This window comes from Gadus macrocephalus, chromosome 9 (assembly GCF_031168955.1).
Source record: "Gadus macrocephalus chromosome 9, ASM3116895v1".
Classification (NCBI taxonomy): Eukaryota; Metazoa; Chordata; class Actinopteri; order Gadiformes; family Gadidae; genus Gadus; species Gadus macrocephalus.
In genome coordinates this window covers 14,788,232-14,815,615 of record NC_082390.1, presented here as the reverse complement: position 1 = coordinate 14,815,615, position 27,384 = coordinate 14,788,232, and the positions used below count along the sequence as shown (strand labels likewise).

Genomic DNA, 27,384 nt, shown 5'->3' with positions numbered 1-27,384 from the left:
ACACACACACACACACACACACACACACACACACACACACACACACACACACACACACACACACACACACCCGAGGGGGCTTTGAGTGCTGCCATTCCTAGATTCCCTTCGATGAGCGGGTCACTGTGTCCAATCCTGCACTGGCAGGATGGCACAAGAAGGCGGGACATAGGCAGGGCAGCATGTGATAGGCCGGCTATTAGTCCTGTACAGGCCGCACGATTGACAGCTGGAGCTGGACAAAGAGAGCGCAAATGTCCAAAACACAAGTGCTCTTTATTAATATCTTCAACAAACGTGTTTTGTAAAAAATTAAATGCATATGTTCGCTTCTACTTACTCTGCTGTCTGCCAATTTAATTCAATTCTCTCAAATTCAACAAACACACCAAAAATCCCTCACTTCCATATATTTCCAGAGGGAGTCTCTCATTGGCTGCCCTCCCTGTCCCTCAGGAACGCCACTGCGGCACGACTGGCTAAGAGCTGATGCCAATCTCTACCCACAGCCCACCCCATGGGGGTTCCCTAACTTCAATGGGCTGTCCACACACACACACACACACACATAAATATATGTATATATATGTATAGTCAGGGGACAGGGACAGAAGCTGATTAACCAAATACTTTTATCAGCAGGAAAAACCGTGCTCTCTGTCGGCCTGGCTTCTGAACAAAACAGCCTTAAAATTCCACAAACAAACATGCACGCTCACACACACATACACAGCACAAAGCCACTGGCCAAAAGCACAATGCTTGTCTAGGGACTAGAAAAAGTGTGTGCGTGTGCGTGTGCGTGTGTGTGTGTGTGTGTGTGGTGTGGTGTGTAGGGGACAGAAGAAGCAGAGGGCTTAGACGGATGGCAGCGGGAGGAAGAACATCAACAGCGGCCGTAGAGCCTGGCGGACAAGCTCCATCGCTCCATCGCTTCCCCGATCTCTCTCTCTGTCTCTCTCCCTCTCTCTCTCCCTCTCTCTCTCCCTCTCTCTCTCCTCCCTTCAGCTTCTCCCTTTCTCATTGCCAAAAGGGAGAGCGCAGAGAGAGCTGACCTCCCTCCACACGCCTTTATCTCAGTCAACGCTTCTCAACCCTCTCCATATCTTCCTGGGCCCCCGTCTCTGCATCGCTCCCGCTCCCCCCCCCCCCCCCCACCCCCCCCACCCCCCCTATACTATACCTCCTGTGCCAGACTATATCCTGAGAATCATCTGTTCTATTTATTTTCAATCTCTTCTCTTTTCCACATCACTCAATAGTGAGATCCTGATTGATGCGGCCGTCTCCAGCCAGCTCAGTCCCTGTCTGGATCTAATTCTTCATGCTTAAGAAAGCCTCCACAGACTAGGGGCCCTGTGAAGTCAACACCACACATTTGTTGTGCGACGGTGGCCCAACCGGTTGCTTGGAACGGCCATGAATGATCGTAAATGAAAGCTCTTTTGGTCTCCGGCAACGATTGGATCCTATACAATCCATTGGAGCAGGTTCTAAAAGGAGGGTTCGTACATCAAGGGGACAGGTCAAGATGTCCACGCACAGTGTCAATACACTTTCTTAACTGAGCATTGTTGAAGGCGTGTTCTGTACTCATTAATGTTCACTCCAAAGACATAATTTCAGTGATTCGCAAGCTCCCTCACCTGGATGGCAGCATCTCTCCCCATCCCTCCACGGCTCTGCTGCTTAACAAGAAGAACCAAGTGCAAAAAAATGGCGGCAAATGACTCCAAAAAGGTAACTACGAGCAACGCACAAACACAAGCATACTGTGTTTATGCGCGTTTGCCACTCCTCACATGACAAACACCGGGAGAAGAGAGGATAGGGCGGTACCTGTTGTGAAGTGAGGAGAGGTAAGATGAGAGCGCAGAGAGAGGAGGTAGGCCTGCCATAAAAAAAATACTAAATCGGTGAGCGCCCCACCAGATAAAAAGGAGAGAGAGTGAAAGTGAAAGCGGAAGAAAAGCATTCCTCTGGAGTGGCTCCACTCTGGGGAAGGTTCCAGAAATAACTGAACTAAAAGTTCCCCCAGCACCCTGCACTCACCACTACAGACTGGGGCGCGCATGCTTAACACACACACACACACACACACACACACACACACACACACACACACACACACACACACACACACACACACACACACACACACACACACACACACACACACACACACACACACACACACACACACACACACACACAAATAAGACATGGCACCAGGAGTTCACTTAAAGCAGCTAAAAGCAGAGAGGAAGACATTTCTTGTATGTGTCATTAAAAGGTGTACACACACACACACACACACACACACACACAAACACTTAAATGTTCATAGTGAAAGCCAACTAGCAGACTTTTGGCTGGTGGTGGGGCATGATTGCCTTCTCTTTTAGTACAGGCTTGGGAGTGATTTTAAACTGGAGACTCCAATTTCTCACACCAAGGCATTATTTAGCTTGATACAAACTTGATTAGGGGGAGAGAGAGAGAGAGAGCTTTGTGTCATGATGAATTACTAGGGGACAGATTAACTTACTTTGTCATTCTCTTTTGGGAGTAACAACACACACACACACACACACACACACACACACACACACACACACACACACACACACACACACACACACACACACACACACACACACACACACACACACACACACACACACACACACACACACACACAGTGTTTCTAGTCCCTAGATGACAGCGTGGCTAGTTGTGTTTGTTATGTGAGAGTTCACTTGTCATCCAGGGTCTTATCCCAAACCCAGACAGAGGCAGCCCAAGATCAATGGCCCACTGGGTAAAGAGAGGTTGTCCCAGCTAACAGCACAAAGCACAAAGAGACCCAAGTATCATCCACCCATAATAATAACTGCAGTGTTCGATAAGAGTTCTAAGAAAAAGGCTTTACTTGTATGCAATTGTCTAAATACACTTCCCATTTCATGTTACCTGGCAACAAATATAGCAGTGAGGCCGCAGACTTTTTTTGCGCTTGGATTGCTTAGCAACAGATTTCGGTTACAGGGTAAGAAAGACATACTAGTTCACATCTTTGCATATGAAAAAGAGTTGGTTCATTTACAGCATTTGATCATAGTCAGCCTAGATTGAAAGCCTTTACTTGCCGAGATTACAAATATATAATATTTTGTAGGTATATTCAAAGGGTTTCCACACAGCCCTAGAGTAGCCATGTACCAAAGGCAGATTTGTAGGTTAGTAGGGGTTTCTTTTTTTGTTTATGGTGGAGGATATGTCCCAGCTGACTTAAGAACTGTATAATATGTGGGCATTTACTGTGGTGCAAGTCCCTCCTTATGTCCTTCAGCATCATCACGTTATATTACCAAAGAACCAACGCACAACGCATCAAGATGTCAGTAATATCCATAAAGTCATATGAATAAAACTAAGAAATATATTGTTGGTATGATGATGCATTAATGGTTCATAGGTTATTCATCTATGTTTGGTATGTCAACAATTCCCAGTATGCTTACGCTTCTGAACCCACCAACACATCGTTGATACCCATTTCTAGGTCATCTCCCCTCTCCTGCATTTGATCATGACACAAACAGTGCGCTTGTGTTTATAATAATGAGCATTTTATTACTTCAATGCTTGTGGATCGTGCTAAGTTGGACTGTGATGGAATGGTGCTAGTGAGGATTCAGAATGTAGAGTCGGGGGGGGGGGCAGGGGGGGGCAGGAGGTTAGAGGAGATGCCGTGCTGCTGGTCCCAAGACTGTCCATCAGCTCCAGGCCTTTCAGCAGACTAGCCTCCTGCATTTTTAACACTGGTCTGGGTCGTCTCACTCACACACACAAATACACACACAACTAATGATCCACCTCGCCCACCTTATTTTGTTCGTCGGAGGAAAAGACACTATACTCTGATTTATATTCATACTGTAACTACTCATGATGCCTTGGTTATTGGGCCTTTGCTATGTCTTCTTCATCGGTTTGGGGGACATTGGACAAGAGAAGAACCCTAATACCAGTACCACAGTCACAATTGTGAAATTATATACAGAGATGAGCTATCCAAAACATTTCTCAGAAGAGCTTTCAGAACAATGGCGGAGGCTGTGAGAGGTTCCTTGATAATGCATTTATAAAACATAATCCACGACACATGTCAGACAAGAGGAACCTTGGACAAGTGGTTTGTCCGAGAGAGTCTAGACACCAGTAAGAATTAACTATTTGTTTTTGTCCTATTCTCCCTTTTGGATTTCTTTCTAAGTCTTTCCCTCACACTCTTCTGCCCCACTCACTCTCTCTTTCCCTCTCGTTCCTCCCTTTTCTCAAAGGGCCTCCACCGTACCGTCATTGTGGCTGCCTCGGCAGGGGGTCCTTTGCCTTTTAACTTGTGAAGTGAACAGAGAGGAGTCGAAAAAGAACCAACTAAAGGCGCTCGCGTTCACCAGAGCCGTCGGTGCAGAGGGGGCTGGCACAAGGGGCCAGCAGAGTGGGCCCCATAGAAATGAGCACAATGCCAACAGCTTGTTCTGTGTGAGAGGCCATGCTTTTGAGAGAGGCAACACAACTGTCTGGGCTGGGAGGGGACCAGGAGGAGTGGACGGACAAGGAGGGTGGAGGGGTGGGGATGGGCTGGTTTTAAAATAACACACACACACACACACACACACACACACACACACACACACACACACACACACACACACACACACACACACACACACACACACACACACACACACACACACACACACACACACACACACACACACGCACGCTCTCTGAAGCGACAAGGTTTATAGACAGGCAGTGTTGTTTAAGGCTGTGCGAGGGCATGACCACCAGACAGATCAACAACCCGAAGAAGAATACAACATTCAATGGGTTTACTTTAATTCACCTTACTAGAGGGGAGCAGTCTTCTGATTGTATAATTGGAGGCCTGCATCTGCTATTGACAGGAACTGTGTGAGCTAAAGCCCACACGAGCCATCGGCACCTTTTATGCAGCCAAGATGGAACATGTTGCAGCAAAAACACAGCAATGAATTGTGTCCATGATAAGTTAACACCAAATTGGTAAGAATTGTGAACAATGCATTACAACAATGGCATGTTAAACAGACTGCTGAAGTATAAAACATTCAATCAAAAAAACAACATACATTTTTTAAATGTAGAAGTTAATTTGGGAGCTGAATGAATTCTCTTTGTAGCGGGAAAAACTTTTTCCTCGAAGAGTATTGCCTGAAGATTTTGGCCAGCCTGGTGACCTTTGCCAGGGCCTGGGGGGAGTGAAACCAAAGGTCGAGGACGGGGTCAGACTGCATGTGCAATCACACACACACAGTTTCCCTTTTTCCTCAAAGCCACCCTTTCATCTGCAGTGTTGAACATCGGAAATCCAAAGAGACAAAGCTAACAAAAGACGGATCGAGGAATGTGGAGACTATATCTGTGTGTGTCTCTCTGTGTCTCTCTCTCTGTGTGTGTGTGTGTGTGTGTGTGTGTGTGTGTGTGTGTGTGTGTGTGTGTGTGTGTGTGTGTGTGTGTGTGTGTGTGTGTGTGTGTGTGTGTGTGTGTGTGTGTGTGTGTGTGTGTGTCAGAGAAGGTGGGAGACAGGGGCGGCCAATAAATATATTATGCATCAACCAGGTGTGCTGAGGGGCGCTGCTAATTGCCCCCGCCGCTAATGTTTAATGTACAGTAGGAGGAGGGGGTTTGGAGGGGTGTCAGCCGGCGAGCATCCAGGGAGAGAAGGGGAGGGATGCGGCCAGGCAGGAGAGCTGGCGCGAATGGAAGGGGAAAAAATGGATCAGAGAGGACGAGTATGGAAAAGATGATAACCCTGAAGTTGTAAAAAGTAACTTGGGTGCTGGAGTTCCACCTCGCGCTAAACAGGGTAACTATACGTTTTAGTCTTGCTGATTCACTTAACGTTGCTAAGCACTCGTTTTCAAACTTCATCATCATCAAGGGTTTTGTTAGCCATCCTTTTACAGCAAGTTTGTCTGGAGCGTAAACCGTACGGATATTCATTGGACTGCTCAAATAGAACTGCCAAACATTCAAGTCAAGAGACTAATGTTGACCAAGGCTGTTATTTTGGTGCTTATCCTTAAAATTTGAGCTGAACAGTTTACTGGAAGCTTTTCCCTGAGACGGAAGGTTTCAATTCCGGTAGCCAAGAGAAACATGGAAAGGCACTATACCTAAAGCACCATTTGATACAAAAGGATGATCCATCCTTTTGCTACATCTTGATTCATATTTTGGTGGTCATTTTCCATATAATTCCTCAACAATGAACCGACTTGCGTTTCCTGTTTGTGTAAGAACACGACTGTCAGATGAATCCCTTGTGTTCTAAACATTTTGTATCCCAGCCTTGGTATACAAGGAGGTGACTCATCAATCGCATTCTTTCGCTGCTTCATGCAGTGTTTAAGGTTACAACTCGATTCAGGTGTGTGTGCGTGTTAACTGAGGGTCACCTGAACCCACCTACCCACACACAATTTGTGGGTTTAGTTCAACATAAATCCCAATAACATAGCGTTCCTTTACACAAAACTGCATTCGTGTGGACGTTTACATATAGATCTTTTTTTCTTGGGTTTTGCGAAATCCAGCTTGATTGCTTATACGTATCTATGCCTATTTAAATACAGAGGAGCTGTAGTAGAATGCTGCTATACTTTATCACTAAATCCAAATCGCTTCTATGGGTCCCTGCTTCCCATTTTCCAAGAGCCTTGGTAATTTCTTTCTAATTAAGCACAGGCCAACATGAGTCCCATTAAATGTAAAGTGCTTGGTACTGCTGGACCTCCCCCGACCACCCATTACATTAGCTTGTTTGAGCCAATTACAAAGCAAAAAAACGAAATAAATAAATAAAATAAAAATTACAAACAACTATGGAAAACTCCAATCCATCCCCTGCCGAGAATCATTGGAGTACGTAATAGAAGTCTCAGAGAAAACCGTTTAATGGGTCGGCAAGCCTCAATGCAAAACCAATAGCAGAGGATAGTGTGGCTTGTGCACGTTGACTCTAGTAATGTGGACAATACAATATTTACAGCCATGTAAACAAACAAGCAACCACCGTGATAAAGGGGCAATCATGTTCATAGAACCATCTCTATGCTAAGTCACTCTGAGGGGGATATATAAAGTCGGGCGCACAATCAAAGCGTCGCTCTTCCAAAGGGTGACAATAAAGTACACTAAAAGCCAAGACAGATGGGGGAGAACAGGCTAAAGAGAGAGCAGTAGAATTGAAGAGTGAAGGAGAAGAGAAGGTGGTGGTGGTGGTGCCATGTATCTGTTGGGAGGGTCAAATGTTCTATACACACACAAAGATGTGGAGGCGGATGCAGCACACAATCTCTCACACAGATGTGGGCACAGGGGACATTTTCATACGGATGATTCCAGGAGATACTGTCCAAACACTAACTGAATTTAAAAAAACAAATCAAAAATGGAGTAAAACAAAAGATGATAAGGAAAATACTTGAACGAAGTGCTACTTGCTCAATCGTGCTTAATAAAGACATTATCCACTTTTGTTGTAATTGTAACTACTCCTTAGTCGACATGCTGTTAAATACTTTCAAACATTAAAAAAAGATATATCGAAGTTGCTGTAGTTGTTGGATAATGTTCAACAACAAACAATTGAAAGCTTAACAGTAAATAAATACAATTAGGAATCATCAATGAGGCAATTGAAAAATATTCAGTGTATATTTAAGGTTCGCTTACTAAGAAGAACAAACCGAATTGAGAAAAACTCATACCTAGCATACAATTCATTGAGGGGAACAATGACCGATTGAGTGTGAGAGAGCCTGAGTGCCGGAGAAAGGAAGGGGAAGATCGATGGAAATTATGCCATTAGCCGTGTAGATCTCAGATTAATGTTCTAGAGATGACTGACTATTGCCCTGGGTGTGGGGGACACCCAATCACAAGGAAATTCTCCATTTCACTTCCCCCCCCCACACACACACACACATACACACATACACCAGGTAAAGGGGTTTCATTTTCCATAAGTTTCCATAGATTGTAAACAACCCATTAGTCAAACATCTTTGAAGAACTAGAGTTCACACACACACACACACACACACACACACACACACACACACACACACACACACACACACACACACACCCCCCCCCCTTCATCTGACTCGCCGTCAAACTCCCGCTTAATGTCCTGCAAATGAAGCGGATTTATTAATGTGTAATTAAGTAATAATCATTGCTACATAATGCATGAGAGACTCAAGGGGCCGGGAACGAAGAGTAGGGAGTAAGAGAGCGGGATAGAGAGACAGAGAAAGAAACAGAAAGAAGGCGAGAAAGAGAGATAGCGAAGCAAAGCTGGCGAAGCGGACGGAGGGGCGCTCTGTCGCCTCGTCTCGCTAAAGACGCACATTAAAAAGGGATTAATCCACTGAAATAATGTTTAGATAAGAAGGAGTCTCTCTCTCTCCCTCTCTCTCTTCTCTCTCTCGCTTGATCTCCCTCCTTCTCCCTCTCCCTCTCCATCTAGAGTTCAATTAAGTGACTGCAATTAGCAGAGTTCCCCCACTGGTAACGAGGCCTAATCGCCGTTAAGGCTAGACTATTCAAATAAGTGCATAGGAGCCACAAGCAAAGCGGTGCAGGGGGGCAAGAAGGAGAAAGACATTAGCATTGAATACAGTGCATACTTCTAGTTCCTAGACTGTGATACTGAACTAGCCAATCCAAGATATCTTCTCTGAAACAGGACCATGTAAAAAAGAAAAGAAAAAAAAAAAGGTCAGATGGTGTGGGACTATGTGGCATTTGTGTCCACCCACCCTGGCAGCCAGTGTTGGGTGAGCAGGTGAAAAGACATAGAAACATGAAAACACAGATCATTTCCATGAAGTCTCTCTCTCTCTCTCTCTCTCTCTCTCTCTCTCTCTCTCTCTCTCTCTCTCTCTCTCTCTCTCTCTCACTCTCTCTCTCTCTCTCTCTCTCTCTCTCTCTCTCTCTCTCTCTCTCTCTCTCTCTCTCTCTCTCTCTCTCTCCCGCTCTCTCACACTCTTTCCCGCTCTCCCTCTCTCTCTCACTCAAGCAGTCAGTGGGGCAAGGTGTGGAGAAGAGATAGCAGTGTGTACACACACACACACACACACACACACACACACACACACACACACACACACACACACACACACACACACACACACACACACACACACACACACACACACACACACACACACACACACACACACACACACACACGTCACACACACATCGATGAAAGAAAAACAACAACATTGAAGACATGCACGGTCGAGCAGGTCATCTGTGTGTGGCACTCTTACATACATATGCACAAGAGAGGAGAGAGAGGGGTGTTGGTCTCGGCTCTGCTCCGCTTCACCTCACTGATTGCATAAAACTAAGACCTGGGTATTCAGACTACTGAGACGGGCTGCAAGCAGACAGTACAAACACAAACACACACACACACACAGACAGACACCCACACGGTTAGACGAGTAGACGCAGCGGTCCATATAGGCTGTGATCACAAGCACTCCTCCAGGTACCTGGACCCCAGCAACAGGGCACAAAGACTGACAATAATATCCATTTGCCTATGTGCTGCACAGTCCACTCCCCTACTCATGTCTTAACCTTAAGAAAGGTAATTATAGCTTATTTACTACTTTGATCTACTTTGAAGAGATATGTATGTCATGTTCTCTGTGAAAAACATCATTAAAGAGTTGTCAGGAGAAATATAATATGATGGCAAAAAGGTTGATGGACGCAACACCCCTTATATCCATTTTGGAATCAATTGACAGCCAAAGGAGAGCAAATACCTATCAGTAAAATATCAAAAGATATCATGAATAACCCAAACTGTTTTCTATCAACAATATATCAAGTAAACTCGGTTCATGGCCTTCATCCTCTTTCTGTTCTGTGTGAATGAGTGTCAAGTAAGTGTTCCTTTTGACAATAAAGAGGAGAGACATCTCACAATTCAAGTTTGCATGTGGACAATGTGGTCATATTATGGTCTGTCCAGTAATCGTTCTTCATTTAACTATTCTTTCCTGTTATTTTCCCTTCAATCATTACCCATTCAACATGCATCCGGGAGACTAGTTTGGCACGCATTGGTTTTGCGTAGATCTGCGCCTACTGATTGTAAACGGATTCACAGCATTTACAAAATGCCAGAATAAATGGCTGTGATCTGTAACATGAAGGTGGGTTGTTACTCCGAGCGGTGACAGAAAAACACTAACCCTTGGTTCTTATCGAGGACAAAGCTGCAGTGCACTCATAACAAAACACATATTATTGATTCCCATTTTTATTGCTCTCTAGTCCCCATGTCGACTCGACCGGCTTGTATGCTTTAGTGTTTATTAAACTCTGCCTTTCCATCAAAAGCCAGTTTCCAGCTCCAATGACACAATTACACTCCACACACACACACACACACATACTTCCGTTACCCACCAAAATAATAAACTTAACTGGTATAGCTGACAGAAAAATAACAATGAGTTACTATCTATGGTTTACCTGTCCCTCCCTTACTGCAAACAAATAAAAGGTGCAAAGAAATCGACTACTCCTCAAATGTGTCCTAAAAGAAAATGCTTTCAATAATCTTCCCAATGTATCTTGTAAAGGTGAAGTATTTTCCCCACATTTGATTATTAGTTAAAGGCTGTTTTGTTTGCCTCCAGTCCCAGTGGGGGGCACTCATAACTGGAGGGGGAGGGGTGGACATGGTGGTTTAGAACCATATGACCCCGTCGTCTCTCTGCCCATCTGGGTCCCATAAAGAAAATAGAGGCCATGGCTACCACATGCCCACCACATGCCATGTCATACAATGCTGTGAGGTATTTTACGATCAAGGGGAATTATTGAGTCAAAAAAGTAGATAGGAATTCTTCAGAAAATGTAAATTATTCTGAATTCTTTAGTCTCTTGGGCTCTCTTAAGTAAAAAATATTTGTTTTAATAAGCGAGTGTATTTTCATGTGTTTCTACTTTCAATGGATTACTTATATATTTAATGTGAGATGATGTGGAAAAAAAGCAAGAAGGCAAGCCAAATGTAATAGACCCTAGGATAACATGCACAGTTGTCCGGAGACTGTCTAGCCCGTCTAAAAAAGTAGCACTGGACATTTTTATGACATTTGCGATTCATTCCCCATGCAGGAGCTCATTAGCGGAATTAATTATGACAACAGTTTGGGGCCAACATATTCATTAGGCTAGAGTAGGCTAAAACCACAACACCTGGTGACTAATTGCAAACAATTAGTTGACTAGTGGACAGTAAAATGACTCTTGCATGTCAATTGTAATAGGAAGAAATTGTAATTACCCTGTGCCTGCTGCTGGGTTTGATTTAGACCACGACGGATTCATTTTGGATCCCAAGATGACTATTTGGGACAGTTCAACCTAACGCGCCAGTGCTGCCCGTGAAATCTCATTGGCCACACTTCTCTCTCCGCTTGTGAGTTTCTCTTCCCACTGTGTTATTATGAAAATGTCTCTTACCTTTGACGGAGCGCGGTTTGGCCTGTTTTCGTCTCGACATCTCGCGGTTCAAACTTCTACTGTAAAGTCACTTTGTTGTTCAGTGTTTTTCAGGTGGACATACAAATCAGTGAAGCGTTGTTATCTTGTCCTGCTTTTCACTTTGCAAAATGTGCCTGTTGCAATGCGGCAACTTGAGTCGGCGTGCTTTACAGTCCTGCACAAAAAAAAGCCCGCAGAAACTGCTTTCGCGTACGCTCTTCAACACGTTCACTTCGTCTGCGGCCGGACTCGACCAACCTGTAGAAAACGGAACTTCTCGTCCTTTCCTCCTAGCGCGTGCCGCTCCGCCGTCTGTCTCTTTTGTTCCTTGACGTTCTCGAGCGCTTTGCCCGAGGATCCGCGCGACTTTCGCTGGCCCGTCCGTCCTGAGTTTTAGCAGGCGGTCGGGCACGAGCTGACAGCCATGCGTGGACACCAGAACGGTCGAGATGACAACACGGCGAGAGCAATACGCGACAGTCTTGTTGATTGAGTCGACACTCGTTTTCAAGGCGTTCAGCGAACGCGATCTCTTCCAGCCGTTCTATCGGTTTCGCCTAGGATTATGGAGCAGTTTATTACAACTATTGCAGTCTTTTTCCCTTCCGACGATCCTGGAAAACGGCGCCCGAACCCGAACAATCCTTCCTGGCCCGTCCGGCTATTCTACACTAGTGGTGGTGGTCTGGTGGCATGGACATAACAATCTCTCCCTGCATCTCTACCCGAGGGGAATGCCGTTTTCTCTACCCCGCTCGCCTTCACTTCTTTATAAAATATGTCCTTAAGCCCTCGGCAGTCGCAGGATTAGTATAACCTAATATTTATACGAGTCTAACCCTTCGCTAGCCTCTGTCTCCCTGCTTTTTCTTTGTCCTGACTCTGGCTACCAGTCTCCCTCCTCCTCTGCTTGCCTCTGCTGGCGGGGCTGCGGCGCAGACACACATAATAAAGCCAAAGCAGGCAGTGCTTGGCTGGAAATGTAGCCGCGTCCCAGCAGGGGGATGTGAGAGAAGGGTCCCGGCGGGGGAGCGCTCTGATCCCGCAGGGAGCAGCTCGGCACAGCTCGGGTTGGCTGAAGCAGAGGCTGAGAGGAAGGCAGGCTGAGAGGAGAGGGAGCGGGAGAAGGGAGAGTTAGGCAACAGCACCGAGACATGGCCGACTGTTGAAACTACAACGGGGACTCGGAGAATACGACGGGAGAGGCGGAGTGAAACTGCGGACCTGAGATAGGCTTTGTGTGTGTATACATCCAACGACAAAGTTTTGGATAATTAAACATGTTTAGCCCTTTTTTCTTTGCAGACATTCTGATTTATCGAGGAGTAATCTGATGTCCCCCATAGGACCATTGAGATTGGGAGAAGCCACAGCTCTGTCTACAATATCGAATTTATGATTTCTTTATTATACTGTTATATTGACTCCTCCGTGGACTTCATGGAGCGACCTTTTTTATTGTTGAGGCACCTTTTTTTTTTTTACATAGCCTGGATACATTTTCTATGAACGTCGTTTTAAAGGATTGATACACAGCTTTTAATTTTTGTACAACCACAAAATGTGTAAGTGGGCCTATAACATTTCCAGCGTCTCAGAATGGGCGCGAATCTCTGCTTACATTGGAGAGGCCACGCTGCCTATTAGGCCTTCTGCAAGGGCAACGTCTTTCTTGTACCTGTGTCGTACAGCTAGATTTCAAAGGATTATTTAAAATATCTAAGGTTTTGCAAAACATTATACAAACGAGGTTTGTTTTACGAATTTGGCGTTTTGTTCAGTGTTTTATTCTCCTTGTATGGGGGGGGGGGATGTATGACATGTCGAGTAGAATATGCAGCTGGCAGGGAGGGGTGAGGTGAAAAAAACAAAACTGAAGATCACTGGGTGCTTTGTTCATGGCTCTGTGCTCAGACTGCGTGCTCTTTGACTGCAGCTGAGCTTCACTCTCTCCGTCTCCCTCCTTCTCTCCCTTTCTCTCTCCCTCCCTCTGGTTGTCATGGATAGCTGGGTAGTGTTGGGTCTCCTATGTTGACCAGCGGGGCTACTCTCCTCCACAGATTGATCCTCCCCGGCCGCTACCCCACCCACCCCACACTCCATCTCCACGGGGGAGACGGAGAGGCCTTTAGTATTGACCCCCTCCCCCCCAGCCCAGCAGGGGGGTGGGTTGGGGGGGGGTATGCTTGTCCCCTTACACAAAGCACCACCCCACCCCCGTCTTTCCTCCATCCAACCTTCACCTCTTTCTCTCCTGTGATGAAATGAGCACGCGCCAGGGGACCGTCAACACGTGTGTGTGTGTGTGTGTGTGTGTGTGTGTGTGTGTGTGTGTGTGTGTGTGTGTGTGTGTGTGTGTGTGTGTGTGTGTGTGTGTGTGTGTGTGTGTGTGTGTGTGTGTATGGCCCTGTAAAAAAACAAAAGGGGTGGGGGGGAGGGAAGTGGCTGGTTGGAGCAAGAATCCCCCTCGGTGTGAATCCGGCTGGCACAGTGGGATCCCAACCCCCCCATCCATCCTCAACGGGAAAAAAAAATTAAAAGATGAACCCCTCCCCCCCTCCTCACCTCCTCTGCTTTGCTGCTAAATACAAAGAGTGGGAAAGTAGCCCACATTACAAGCTCCTTAAGGGTCAAGGACAGGGGCCGGTCTGAATGGCTTCTAAAGAGAGGGATTGTTGAATCACATAGCTAGCGATTATACCCTCTGTCATCTGGGTGCAGATTTGCTTCAAAAAGGGCTTATGGGGCTGTTTTTTTTTTTTTTAAACACAGAACAAGAGAACATCAAGTCGCAGGGACTGAATAAGTCGGCCAACAGACACACACTGTGAATTAATACAGACAGGACATCAATGGGAACAGGCCGAAGACAGATGTACCCCGGTGTAACCCTGGAAGAAAGAAAGAACACCATAAAAGTACCCCTACCGTTTATGGATTTCTCACAATAATACTAAATATGGGTGCATTATACAGTGCATGAAATATGACCAGGAGAAAAGATTGTAATAAAAAAAAAAATGATTTCAATTTGATCACATCGTTTCAGAAGACGACCATCTACAAAGGATGTCAATCAAACACTGATTAAATTCTCCCTTACAGTATGTCAGATCATGATGTATATGTGGCATGAATCATGAAGACCTCTACTGTTTGCATCAAATACGTTTACATTAATTTTAGTCATCTCCCTTGTATCTCCTACAACCGTAAACAGACAGACCTATACTGCTGAGGTGAACCCTTGTGGTAGAAATTAATGATTATATTCTATGGTAAACTATGATTACAATTAGGCCTGTATATCTAATGGTAGAAAACATGTAAAGCGTCTTGGATTCTGATCCAGGGCTGGTCACGAGGCCTGGGAGTCTTGGGTCAGAGCAGGGGTTGGGGCGCAACCCCCCAGGAGCAGGAAGCTACTGACACAATGCATGCTGACTCCACTTCCTGGGTCCTAGACTATCTCGGTGACCATCTGTTTAGAAGTATTTGTGTTTGATTATGTGTGGACACCTAAAAAACAAGAAACTGCTGAGTACTGTGCTATTGTGTGTTTAAGGAGAGGCTGGAATCTGTTGACGACGAGTGACTCTTAAGACCTACTCGGCTGTTATCGTTGTTGTTTTTCTTCACGATAAAGTCTTTTTTCAATTCTTGCTCCGGACACCTCGATTTCTTTTACACTCTCTCTCTCTTAAATTAGTCTAAGTGTTTTATATCTCGGTTAATCTTCGACACCCTCACCTCACAGCCCTCGCAAAACCCCTTAATATCAGTCTATGTCTATGGTATGGTTGATGCAACCCAAAGCCATTTATTTTCTCTCTCTCTCTCTCTCTCTCTCTCTCTCTCGTGTTTGGTTGAACTCTTGCCAGCAGTAATAGGTCTTCCCTCCACAGACAACAGTGCTCCATCTCACGCAGCTTTTGTCCTAGTTACAGGCTATTTTTATGGGAAATAATTAGACACATAACTGATTTAAATACAGCAAAGCCATGCTCTTTTGTCTCCAATTATTAAAGGCTGGATACACAATGGCAAAGGTGTAAGGTACGTGAAGTTGAACTGTGTGTTCACCCTCTCCTGCCTTAGCACTCGTTAATGAGAGGCGGAGCACATATATTCTTCTTACTTATTCTCCTATTTCATGTCTCAATTTAGGAAAAGCCTTTGGTTGGTGTTTTGTGTGTGACCATGCACCCACACAGCTTGCGTGGGTGAGAATTTTCAATCAATTCTAAGATCGGCACTATGTAAACATTTAGCCGAAGGATCAATCTCAATAAATATTTATCCTCAGCCAGTGGGAGGGAAGGGATCAGCAATACTTTTGCTAGTAGTTTATGCAGTTGCTAACAAATCTCTACTTGGTTGCCACCTTGAGGCCTTTACAGAGACATCAGTCAAGGTGCATACACATGTTATTGGGGTTATTGTTGTTATTATTGTTATATATTTATTAATATTTCTTACTGTATTCTATTTATTTATTTTAAAAAAAAAAAGCACTGAACAAGATCTGCACCTTAATTCCGTTGTGTAAATACTTTGTATTTAACCCAATGACAAATAAAGATTATATTCTATTCTATTCTATACATCTGTGGTTGGGTTTCACAGACTGCAGAATAAAGAGAAAAATAACATAGTGCAGGTAATTGTTATGGCCATTGATTGAACTTGGTTGATTAGGTTGATAATAACCAAGGTTGGTGGAGTTGGTTCAACTCTTCCATTCCAGTGTTCAGTGAGTCAAAAAGCATAGATTATACACACACACACACACACACACACACACACACACACACACACACACACACACACACACACACACACACACACACACACACAGCGCTAGCTGAGCAAGAGACAGCCATGTAACCACAATAAAACTGCTGATCCTACTAGCTGCAGGGAGCTCCTCACTCTGTTCGGTGAGACAAAAAGCATAGATAATATGTATTATACACATACACACACGTGTTTATTTTTAATTTGACTCGATTCACTCACACACAATTACAAGTCTCCATGTGCATGTGTTCATCTCTGCCCTCGCTTTTGTGCACTAATCTAAGAAAATGACAGAAATCCCAACCTACAATCACACAAAAAGAAACATGGCCACTCTCCTATGTGTGTATCTCCATTGAGCATTAGGTAAAAGACTGCAAAATAATTATACCAATAGAACAACGAGGTTCCAGCTAAAAACTGAAACGGCTTCTCTTTCTTTCTCCCTTTGTTTCTTCCTGTTCTTCCTTCTCATCAAGCGCTTGGATTTAACAATTCCACATTTCCCCCCACGGACCGCCTCTGCAGAGAGCCCAACCGGTTTCTCCTAATTTCCCCACTCCCATAATAGAAAAGACTTGTGTTAAAGAGCATCATTAGTGCCAGGACATTTTTTTTTGTTTTCTTATTCTCAGCAGAAAGGAGAAGTGTTATCTGTGTCGGACAAACTTAACCCAATTAAGATGTGGTGGGGCGGAGGGGCTTGGCTCACAACCTAGCTGGGACCCAGGGCTGAGGAGCCTTAGAGCGCTCAGCCAACCAGCTAGTCCCAAAGCCAATTCCTATGCCAGCCTGCCAGCCAGCCTGCCAGGCCCTCAGCCAACTCCTTAGACAGTCAGCCAGCCAACCAGCCTAGCAGACCAAGCAGCCACGCCCAAAGGCCACTCCTCCGCCAGCCATTCAATCGGATGACATGTAGACAAAAAAGTGTATCTATAGGAGGCTAAATTAACAACAGAAGTGCAAACATAAGAGTATTTAAAAATATGTGTGGACCCCGTACTTCTAATTGGAAAGTCCAACACAGTGTCATTGTCTTCCCATTGGCTATTTCAAGGAGTCTCGTATTAGTGATTCAAAGATAGCAAACACATCCAAACCCCTTAGCTTATTCAGCATTATATGTGCATGTCTGTATGCTACAATGTGTGAGACATGTTTATCGGTTCCATATAAAATGACATTGAGTGTACATATGTGTTTTGCAACCAGCCAACCAATCAGCTAGAAAGCTAGTCAACCCGTCGTCCAATCAGCTAGTCAGCCAGTACCCCAGCCTCCTCATCAGCCGGTCTCCCAGTCAGCCAGGCCGCCGGAAGCTTTGGAGCCAGCCTAACTCGGCTGCTAGGCGAGCAGGAGCCAGCCATGTAACCACATTGAGACTGCTGATCCTACTGGCTGCAGGGAGCCCCTCCCTCTGTGAGTCAACCCATCGGCCGGCCATCCCGGCCCTCACCCAACCTCACAGCCGGACAGCCGGCGTCTCATCCAACCTCTCTGAGCATAGTTTATGCAGCAAAACTTATTTGAGTGCAAGCAATATGTAACCCTGCCTGCTTTGACAGCAGTTATACATAAGTCAATAATACAATCTAGTATGGTAGTGGATGTGCTATTGAATGGTTGGTTGTATGGTTTGCTTTTGCTTTTGACTGAACATGGCCATCAGTAATGTTATCAATACAGAGAGTATGTCTAGATCTCATCCAAACATGGCCTGCTGCAGCACATACTGAAACATGCTCATTTAGGTCTAATTAACCTTAACCTTTTGGCTGCCTAACATTACATTACACTACAAGTTGGAAATTTGTATTTCGCCATGGGTTACTTGGCACACTTTATGAAACCAAACTAAGTACCTGGTCATTTGCCATTGTTAATGAGACATGTACACTAATCTAAGTACTTATATCGCCAATATATATATATTTTACACATATCTCTCTCACGCACACACACACACACACACACACACACACACACACACACACACACACACACACACACACACACACACACACACACACACACACACACCTCCCCCATGAACCATACAAGTGAGATACATAGGCCTACTCGGTCAGCCAAATATGTTGATAATTAGTCTTGTTATTGGAAGGTGTTATCGCAACAATTAACACCCTAATGTGTGTATGTACGTGGGTGATTAAGTGAGGGAAGAGTGTGTGTGTGTGTGTGTGTGTGTGTGTGTAGGTTGTTGGCAGAATTAACATAATGCTGCGCGCACACACACACACACACACACACACACACACACACACACACACACACACACACACACACACTATAACTCAGCAAGGGTCTCAGGTAACATTGCAACAGTTTTCCATTACACCGGTTCCTGTGAATTCTGACACAAAGGCACCCGGAATAGCCAAAGTGATTGATATCCAGCAGTGTAGGATGAGATGATGTACGGTGGCAGAGAGGTAACTTGAAGAAAAAGAAACAAGAACAGAGTGCCCGTCTGGGGAGGACTAGGCTAGAGGGGAAAAAATCTCTATCGCTAAAGAGAACAGGTGAACGTGAGAAGGAAAGTTAGGAAGCACATAAAAAAACACTTTTAACACTTTTGAACTTTGCACAGTGCCACAGGCGTGCGCCTCCACAGACGACATCGAAGCCTCATATGGCGCAAGATAGGAGCGCAACCAACAAGCGTGTTTACACACGTGCACTCCAATCAGACAGTGAGGCTGGTGTAATGAGGTGGAGATGGCTGTCCATTATTTCTTCCGAGTTGATGGGATTCTCACAGCAGTCCGTGCACTGCTGGAAAGAGGATGGCAGAGGCGTGAACCGAAAAACAGAAGACCTGATGCATCTTGTGTTTGTTTGTGGAGACAGTTACTTTATCTTCAGAATGGACATGCACGCGCCACTTAGCTCTTGCCTGGCCTTCTGCTACCGTGTTATTTACAAGAGGAGAGGCGGGTGTCTGTCGCCATCTAGCGAGCACACCATTTTATTTTTTTTCTCCAATTTCATTCGTCTATAAATATTTAATTAAAATATGTTGTTAATCACAAGAGAAGATAGTCGGTTTAACTGAAATCTCTCTAAAAAAAAAAAGTGCAGGCAAGTGCTTGATCTATGAGAATACATGTCTAATTAACACAATACTGTGTATGGCGTGCCTTTAACGAAGAAAGACATGAACATGCGGCTGTGCCCGTCAGGGCTAACATCTGCCTTGACAACCAATTTTGTAAGATAAGAGGGGCATCTTAACTGATAATTCAGGCAAAACAAAATCCTGAGACCACTTTATTTCTGTACAGAATATACAACCAAGGTGGATTCCATCAACCAGATAATCAAAAACACTTACAATGAAAACAAAAAAACTCAAAAGATGTTCTTTATGAAAATGTATATAAGCAACAGCATTTAACAGGTCAGTGAATTAATAAAAAACAAAAGAGAATACGATTCCTTCTGTATTATTTTCACAGTGAAACATCCCCTTGCTGGTAAGTGAACAAGGCAAATGGGAGACAGAAGGAGAGTGGTTTTAGGAAGTGCAGCAATGCTGTTCATGGAAGCATGAACAGCTGCGCTACCAATGAGTGACCCGTTTGTGCGGGTGAACTCATGATGACAAATACACACTCAGCATTATCAGTAGAACCAGTAAAAGGCTCTGAACTACTTATCTGGCAAAGAAAAAAAATAACACAATAGGCACATCAATTGTGTACTCGTAAAATTAATATATTCAAATATCCAAGTGGTCATTGAAATAACTGACTTAAATTCATAAATAAAATGCTTCCCTCTTTTCAGGATACCCATCCCTCACCCATGGTACTGGGAATATGATTAATGCTTAGTGATTGTGAGATAACTTTTGTGTCATGAAGTAAAAAGGAATTCTATATACAATATTTCAGCCTACTGAGAACTTTGTGATGTGAACCCATCATAACCTTAGTTTTGTGTCCTTCAACAGGATTACAGTTTGCAAGCAAGACGATGAACATTTGATAACATCGAACAAGTTCAACTTTAAATACAACAATGTCCATTTGCATTCGTTTCACTGGTCTTCTGCCAACTAGGGATGGATAGTTCATTCCACTAGAGGACAGTATTTAGTTCTACAGAAATTTGAAATGATGAAACACTATTCTTGGAGGGCATGTGTGCGTGAGCCTATTTCAGCGCCTGGGCCCACTGGATCTTATATTCGGTCCACCTGAGCAGATAAAAAAAAGAAAAGGGGAAAAAGAAGACAGAGGTTAGATGACAAAGGTAAGAATTGTGTGTTCTCAGTGTTCTCACTGTTAATGTTTAAAAAGTAAGGATAAATTAATAATGTACGATAATTATATATGTAATATATTAAAGTTACATGTATCTTTTGAACATAGCAGATAAGATTAAATTATCTCAAAAAATGTATGAGTATTTTTACATCAATAACCTGGTACAGGCATAAGTGGGGTGTGGGGGCGAAGGCTCTTCAGGGAGGGGGGGCCCCCTCTGGCCCCATGAGGACTGCCACGGGGGCCCTGGTAGTATTGTGGAACATGGTTGTGTGGGGGCCCATGGGGGCGAGGGCCATTATAGGGACTGTGTAAAGATGGTGGGCCACGAGGAGGTGCGGGGCCAAGATGAGTCCCATGGGGGGGGCCGTGTGGGGGTCCGTGTGGGCCCGGGGCCCGATGCAGTGATAACAGGGGAGGAGGCTTGGTTTTGGGGTAGGAGCCTGAGGAGAGAGAGAAAGACTGTAAAAGTCACGCCATTCGTCTATGACAGAGTACTGCGGTCATGCATTAATAATCGGCATTTTTCGATTATTATTGTTAATAATAACTAGTCACAGATGTAACTGGTAAGGAATTATGAATAGACACACGTGCATAAAGCACAGTCCGACCTGACGGGGACAACAGAGGGCCGGGCTGCGGCTCGCCAGCGGGACCAGCCAGGGGCCCCCCAGGCCCGGGCAGGGTTAAAGGGGCGCTGGGCGGAGTAGGGAGCAGGGGAGGAGGTTTCCCCAGACCGGGAGGTAACATGTTGCCCCTCTTCCCATCTGTGGTGGAAGCTGAACAGGAAACAAGAACATTAAAAAAAAAAAAAAACGAACCGTGTGTGCCCATGTGTGTGACCGGGTGAATAGGGGGTGCAGTCGGTCCACCTTGCATGTGGTCCTGGCGAGAGCGCAGGTACTGGGAGAGCGTGGCCAGCTCCTCGGGGTACAGGTGCACCCCCTCCGCCAGCAGCAGCAGGAGCTGGCGCGTGTCAGACGGCACGGCGTGCCGCTCCACCTTCTGGCGGTCCAGGAAGTCGCTGAGCAGCTGGGAGGCCCGCGCGGCCATGTCCGCCGGCTCCTTCGGGGGCCGCTCTTTGACGAGGCCCCGGTTGTACTCCGCAGCCACAAAGTCCATGGCTTGGTCCTTGGGCATGTTGCGGTGGACTAGAAGGGGGGGGGTGATCAGCACGGTTACTTTGGACAGTTTTCGGGGATTCAAGGAGAGGTTTAATACATTTAGAACATTTTAGAGAAAGAAAACTGGGATTGTTTGTGATTATGCTCATTTTATTGCATTTATTATTATTATTAGGAAAAAGAATATAATTAACTGTTATCGTTTCCTTAATATTTTACAAAGTATATATGTGGGTGTACGTTTTGTCGTAACTATGAGCTCCTTTGAAAGAATGTGTGCTGTGAAAAATGATTTGTGCTTTTGTGGCATTTTAGTGTGCAGTATTATCTTAAGTAATGATTAAACAGGGTTTGTGACCTTTTAGTTGATAGGCCTTTCATACAAAAGTTCAAAAGTCCTGCTTGATTTCTGCAGTTTTATGAGCCAATAGTAAAGAAGAACTATGGAATTTAACTAGGATGTCTTTTTTTATATACCTATTATCATAACCGTTTACGATTACGTTTTTATATTACAGGTGGAAATCATTACATGCTGTGCTTAATCAAATCGTGTGAGATCTCTCCATTCCTGTCCATGCTGTAAAATTACAACTGCACATCAAAATTAAGAGTATTAAGTATTCATTTTAGACTGGAGAGAAAAGACGTTTTCATCATCAATCCTCCTCAACTTTATTTTGTGTTTGACTATTTAGTTTGGTCGATCAACACGAAATGAAACAAATTTACAATGAAAATATGACCTACCCCTCTCGTGGTGTTTTAGGAAGCAATAAAGTGTTTTCAAAACGCTTAAGAGACCTTTTGGGAACTACATTTGATTAAATGGGGTGTGTGAACCAAACTTTTGCAGTTTAACGTGAAGCAAATGGAAGGTTAGAGATATACAAATATTTGTTGAATTACATGTGAGATTTTTTTAACAGGTATACAAGGAAACCTAGGGTTTATCTTCATTGTTGATGTCAAAAATAAGATCCATATCTGGATGTGATGAAGATCAGTTTTTGATGACGCCGTCTTAAATGTATTTCTTGCTAAATTGAGGATGATGCAAGTATGGAGTCCTTACCACGGTCATTTTATTTGTTTTGTAGGGGATGAGGGAGAGGGGTTGGTGGCGGAGGGGAGTTAGGGACTTACTTTTGAGGGACTCTGAGAATATGATTACAGTGCAGGAGGAGAGAGCTACGTTTGTGTGCTCCACCAGAATACATAACGGGGAGCCGTCGGCCCGGATGTCCTGCAGAGCCCGGGTCAGGCCCGACTCCGCCTGAAGGTAGAGCATTTCCACTGACAGGCCACGCTCCTGCAAACACTCGCCTAGTGACTTTGGGTAATCCCTTTGGGAGGAAGAAAAACACTTTGTTAACTTACTCTTCATGTATATAGCTGGTGAGTGAAGCGGCACAGGTGATGACCCAGGTCAGTGTAATACGACAGAGCGCGGGCGGAGGGATTCAGGAAAACCTCATGACAAGTTAAAACCGTGGACTTGTGATTTGGGATTAATCGTTGAACGAGTTGTGAGTTCATATGCTTTATGGATACATTTAAAATTTGCATTGAAAGCCACAGTAGGGGGGGGGGGGGGGGGCTACTGTTTTGTCACATATTTACAAATAGTAAAGTAATATTTGTAAAGTAATATTTGTCACATATTTAACATGATGCATACATACATACCCAAATTTGAACACCGAGCATCATGGTTAGATAAAAAAAAAATCGATTTATTCTGTCTAGTAATCAATACTTTCGAAGTGAATTATACATGTCATTTTCGAGTTTAGAATAACCTTATAAAATAGGTAAAATGTATATATTTCTTAATAGGGCTTATGTGGCAACAGGGCCACAGTAATGATTACTTTGTAATGCGTTTAATATCCTGATTTATTTTGTATGAAATGGTAAAAGTTTTACTGACAGTTTGTACAATACAAAAACTTTTCGCAAAACAAGATTATACATTTTATAATCGTGCATACAAAGGTTGTTTAGTAAAATGACACGATAATGTGTGCAGCACTGATTTATCTTGGCAATAACTGGAGGTAAATGTTAAAGAATAGGTTATGTCCACAATGTATTTGCATATTTTCTGCAGCAATATTTGTTCTTCTGGTCTGCCCAGTTTCATATTATGATATTCACAAGATCCTTTATGAATGAATTGTGCTATTTTGTGTGATATTCTCTTCAACATCCGTGTTTGTATAAGAATACATTAACTGTTGCAATAGTTTATTATTGATGTGTCGATAATACTTTTTTATTATTACCAATTTATTTAACACTTAGTTCACATGAGGTTGCACAATGAAGTTTGGAAATCTCATCAAATCTCTTCTGAAATCCCCACAGGACATTATAGTTGCATGTAAACTTCCTCAATTATTACTTCCGTATTTATGTAGTGGTTAACTTTTTTCATATGAAGCTTGGGTCAGCTGCTGGAGAAATGAATTCCCTAGAAAAAAGGGTAATGTGAGGCATATTTAACAATTATAGGCCGAAGGCGAATAATTGAATAGTGGCTCCAACTATTTACGGAGCCTGAGGCGAATAATGGTTTTAGTATATACTACACGTGAACACTCCAAAAATAAACAAGATAACACTTTTTGCCAGGATTATATTTGTTTTTATTAGCGGTTTATTTGTTTTTATTGGCGTGACGAGACGACCGTCACAAGTGCTCCCCATTACGAAAACAATATCCCGAGTTTGAGATCTCACGTATGGGATATTGCCCAATATCCCGAGATAGCGAACCATTCAAATTGCGCCATTTAAGGAGGTTCACGTGTAGCATAATATAGGATTTCACACAGTGGGAAAATATGAGCACATGAGATACTGCTGCCCTTTTGCAATCAAATCATTTAGCTTAATACTTGTTGTGACAGATATTCAGGCCCAAAGCGATTTGGCCGAACTTTGACGGAGAAGTTTTATGGCAAATATTAATTGTGCGTGTTTATTTCTTTATTTGTTTAAGTCTTTTGAAATGTCGTCCTCTGACCAACTTATGCCTATTTCAGGATCGGACAGTCAAGGTCGAAGTTGTCCAAGTAGACGCAGTTTTGGATATTACAGAGAATGCTGCATATTGCAGCTAGGTACGATGGGTGATGTTCAGGCCGAGCATGTGACTTGTAGCCGCAGATTGTACATTTTAGCTGGAAGTAGCGTTAGTTTAAGTCTCTACTGGTACTTTCTATGATAAATGAAAATCCAAAAGGAAGGCTCCTACAGGCGGCGGCCAACCTATATCCACAATGTTTTGTTAGAACTTGATAGCTCACAACTTACATGCACTGATTGGTGATGGAGAGCACCACACAATCTGCCGGCTCTTTCTCATCCTGGACCTGTCTGTAGAACCTCTGGTACAAGGCCTTACGTCTGTCTGTGGGGCTGTATCCCTCAGTCTTGGCTGAAGGTGGGCAGAAGGACAGAATGTAGTTGACAAATGTTTAGGTTTCAAAGACAAAGGATTTTATTGACAATGGCAACGTAAGAAAATAGTAGAAGCCTGCTAGCCGCCAAATAATAAAAACAATAGGCAAGTAAAGATAAATGTTTCCAGAAATGTACAGCAGGACAATTTACCAACAACAGGGGTCTGTGACTTATTGTACTTAGACCATATATTGCATGCAATTAACGACAGCTGACTATTAAGTACACTCTGTATACTCAAAAGCACATAATAATTTCCAGTAGTAGAAAAATATAACAACACTTCTAAATGCTTTGTTGGAGAGCTCAGCTTGAACAACCAATACTTGGCAAAAACCAATACATTTTCATACACAATTTAAATTCGCTATTAAGCGAGTACTCACCATTTGGTGGTCGCTGATATCCTTCAAACTGCATGTTGCTACTGTACTTGTGCTGTTGTTCTAGTTCTTCATAGCTAAAAAAAAAAAAGGGAGAAAATAAATGGCACCAAACTTCAAGAGGCATGCCCTAATGTCATATTCGGTCACTACCACATTGGGCTGCGTAGGCAAATAATTCAACATGCCAAAACTCAAGGTGTGTAAATACCTACCAAAATATAATATGCGAGAAGTTTAAAGATTTGATGACTGATACTGTCAATTATCTCTAACGCTAGGTGTGTCACACAATAACAGGTACAAATATAAATTGCTCATTCAAGTGGAAGAATAGTTTAGTAATATTGCTCAAATAAAACATAGTATTTACTCCCACCTTTTAAGTATATCCTTATGCTCCTCTGTTCGGTCCTCCCGGGTCGGGTAAGGCGCTGGTCTTCGAAACGATCGGTGTGTTTGACTAATGGAAAAACAAAGGACAAACATTTGTATTATCTTGTGACTTAACTGTTTGCGCCTATCACATTGACAGAGTATTTAATTTCCCATTGTTTTGCAGAGCGTCGAGCTATCGTATTTAGCATGGTATCTCGTGATGCTAAATACACTAACCTTCCATTTGGTGTCGATTGTGGTCGCCTGCCAGTGCCAGAAGATTTCGCCCACGAAGACATTTTATCTACAAATAACACAGAGGAGTATACAGTTCTCTTCTAATATAACATGTAGCCGTTCTTTCTTGACACAGCGAAATAAGTGTTATGCACCGTTCCTGTGGACGAGGTTAGTGATGCGATTGGCTACATTAACAAGGTCCACTGGTATTGGTTACCGTATCTTCGTTCCTATTTACACCCGCCCACATACAAAATTCCTATGATTTTGATGCTCATAATGAAGCAACGGCCACATATTAAACTAAGTTGAATGGTCCATAATGCCATTAAAACCATTTGTCGATTCACACGTCGAAAAAAAAGCATTTCTGAACTAATTGAGAATCAAATCTTTATTAATTTGTTAAAATATTTTTTTAGGCTTACGTCTGTGTGTGTTTCAAGAACATTTTGCCATGCGTTAGGCTTATGGATGACACAAAGCTAATTCATTAGGCCACCCTTTGTCCTTTGAAATACGATTTGATTATATAGACTATATATAATCACTATTCTATTTCAGTTATTCTTTATTCTTAATTCAGGGAACAATACCAAATAATGTAGCCTACTGTCTCTGTATACACTGTAAGGTTATTTTATAATTGGAAATAACTTAACAAAATCGTTTTAAATAATGGAAGAAGCCACAAATGATCTATAACAAGAAATAAACACACTTGTTCTCTATATGTTATAATGGATTGATCATGTTAAGCCAAATAAACAATAAATTACATCAACATCAAAGTTGAATTAGTGAGTTATAGGCTTATTGCCCTCTTTGCACAATATGCTCTATATTATGGTTTAATTATGAATGATTTGGTCTTTTTTAAATTACATTGAGTGTTCTCATTATTGTAGTAGGACCCAGTTGGGCCACAGCCTAAACTACCATTATTATTATTGATATAATAAGGCATATTCTCTTTTAGTATTGTTGTCATAGTTGTTGTAGTTGGGTAAATGTTGGGGTTGGTATTTTGTCCTTATGATGTGATGTCTTTTAAGT

General features: G+C 43.4%; 1 protein-coding gene across 1 annotated transcript; it reads right to left on the bottom strand.

Moving 5' to 3' along the window:
• Window positions 1–19,715: 19,715 nt before the first annotated feature.
• On the bottom strand, window positions 19,716–26,524 carry si:ch211-216l23.2 (uncharacterized protein LOC565061 homolog). The gene is made up of 9 exons (XM_060061017.1): window positions 26,326–26,524; window positions 26,090–26,173; window positions 25,714–25,787; window positions 25,178–25,301; window positions 23,003–23,202; window positions 21,605–21,883; window positions 21,344–21,511; window positions 20,888–21,172; window positions 19,716–20,659 (listed from the first exon to the last, which is right to left on the bottom strand). Exons 1-9 carry the CDS (start codon window positions 26,385–26,387, stop codon window positions 20,622–20,624), a joined length of 1,314 nt encoding a protein of 437 aa, XP_059917000.1. The 5' UTR covers window positions 26,388–26,524; the 3' UTR covers window positions 19,716–20,621.
• Between the last annotated feature and the right edge of the window lie 860 nt (window positions 26,525–27,384).

Coding starts and splice junctions, on each gene's coding strand:
- si:ch211-216l23.2 (XM_060061017.1), bottom strand. CDS start 26,387: ATGTCTTCGTGGGCGAAATCTTCTGGCACTGGCAGGCGACCACAATCG. Junction 25,788..26,089: donor CATAAGGATATACTTAAAAG/GTGGGAGTAAAT, acceptor TTTTTTTTTTAG/CTATGAAGAACTAGAACAAC. Junction 21,512..21,604: donor TCGCCAGGACCACATGCAAG/GTGGACCGACTG, acceptor TTTCCTGTTCAG/CTTCCACCACAGATGGGAAG.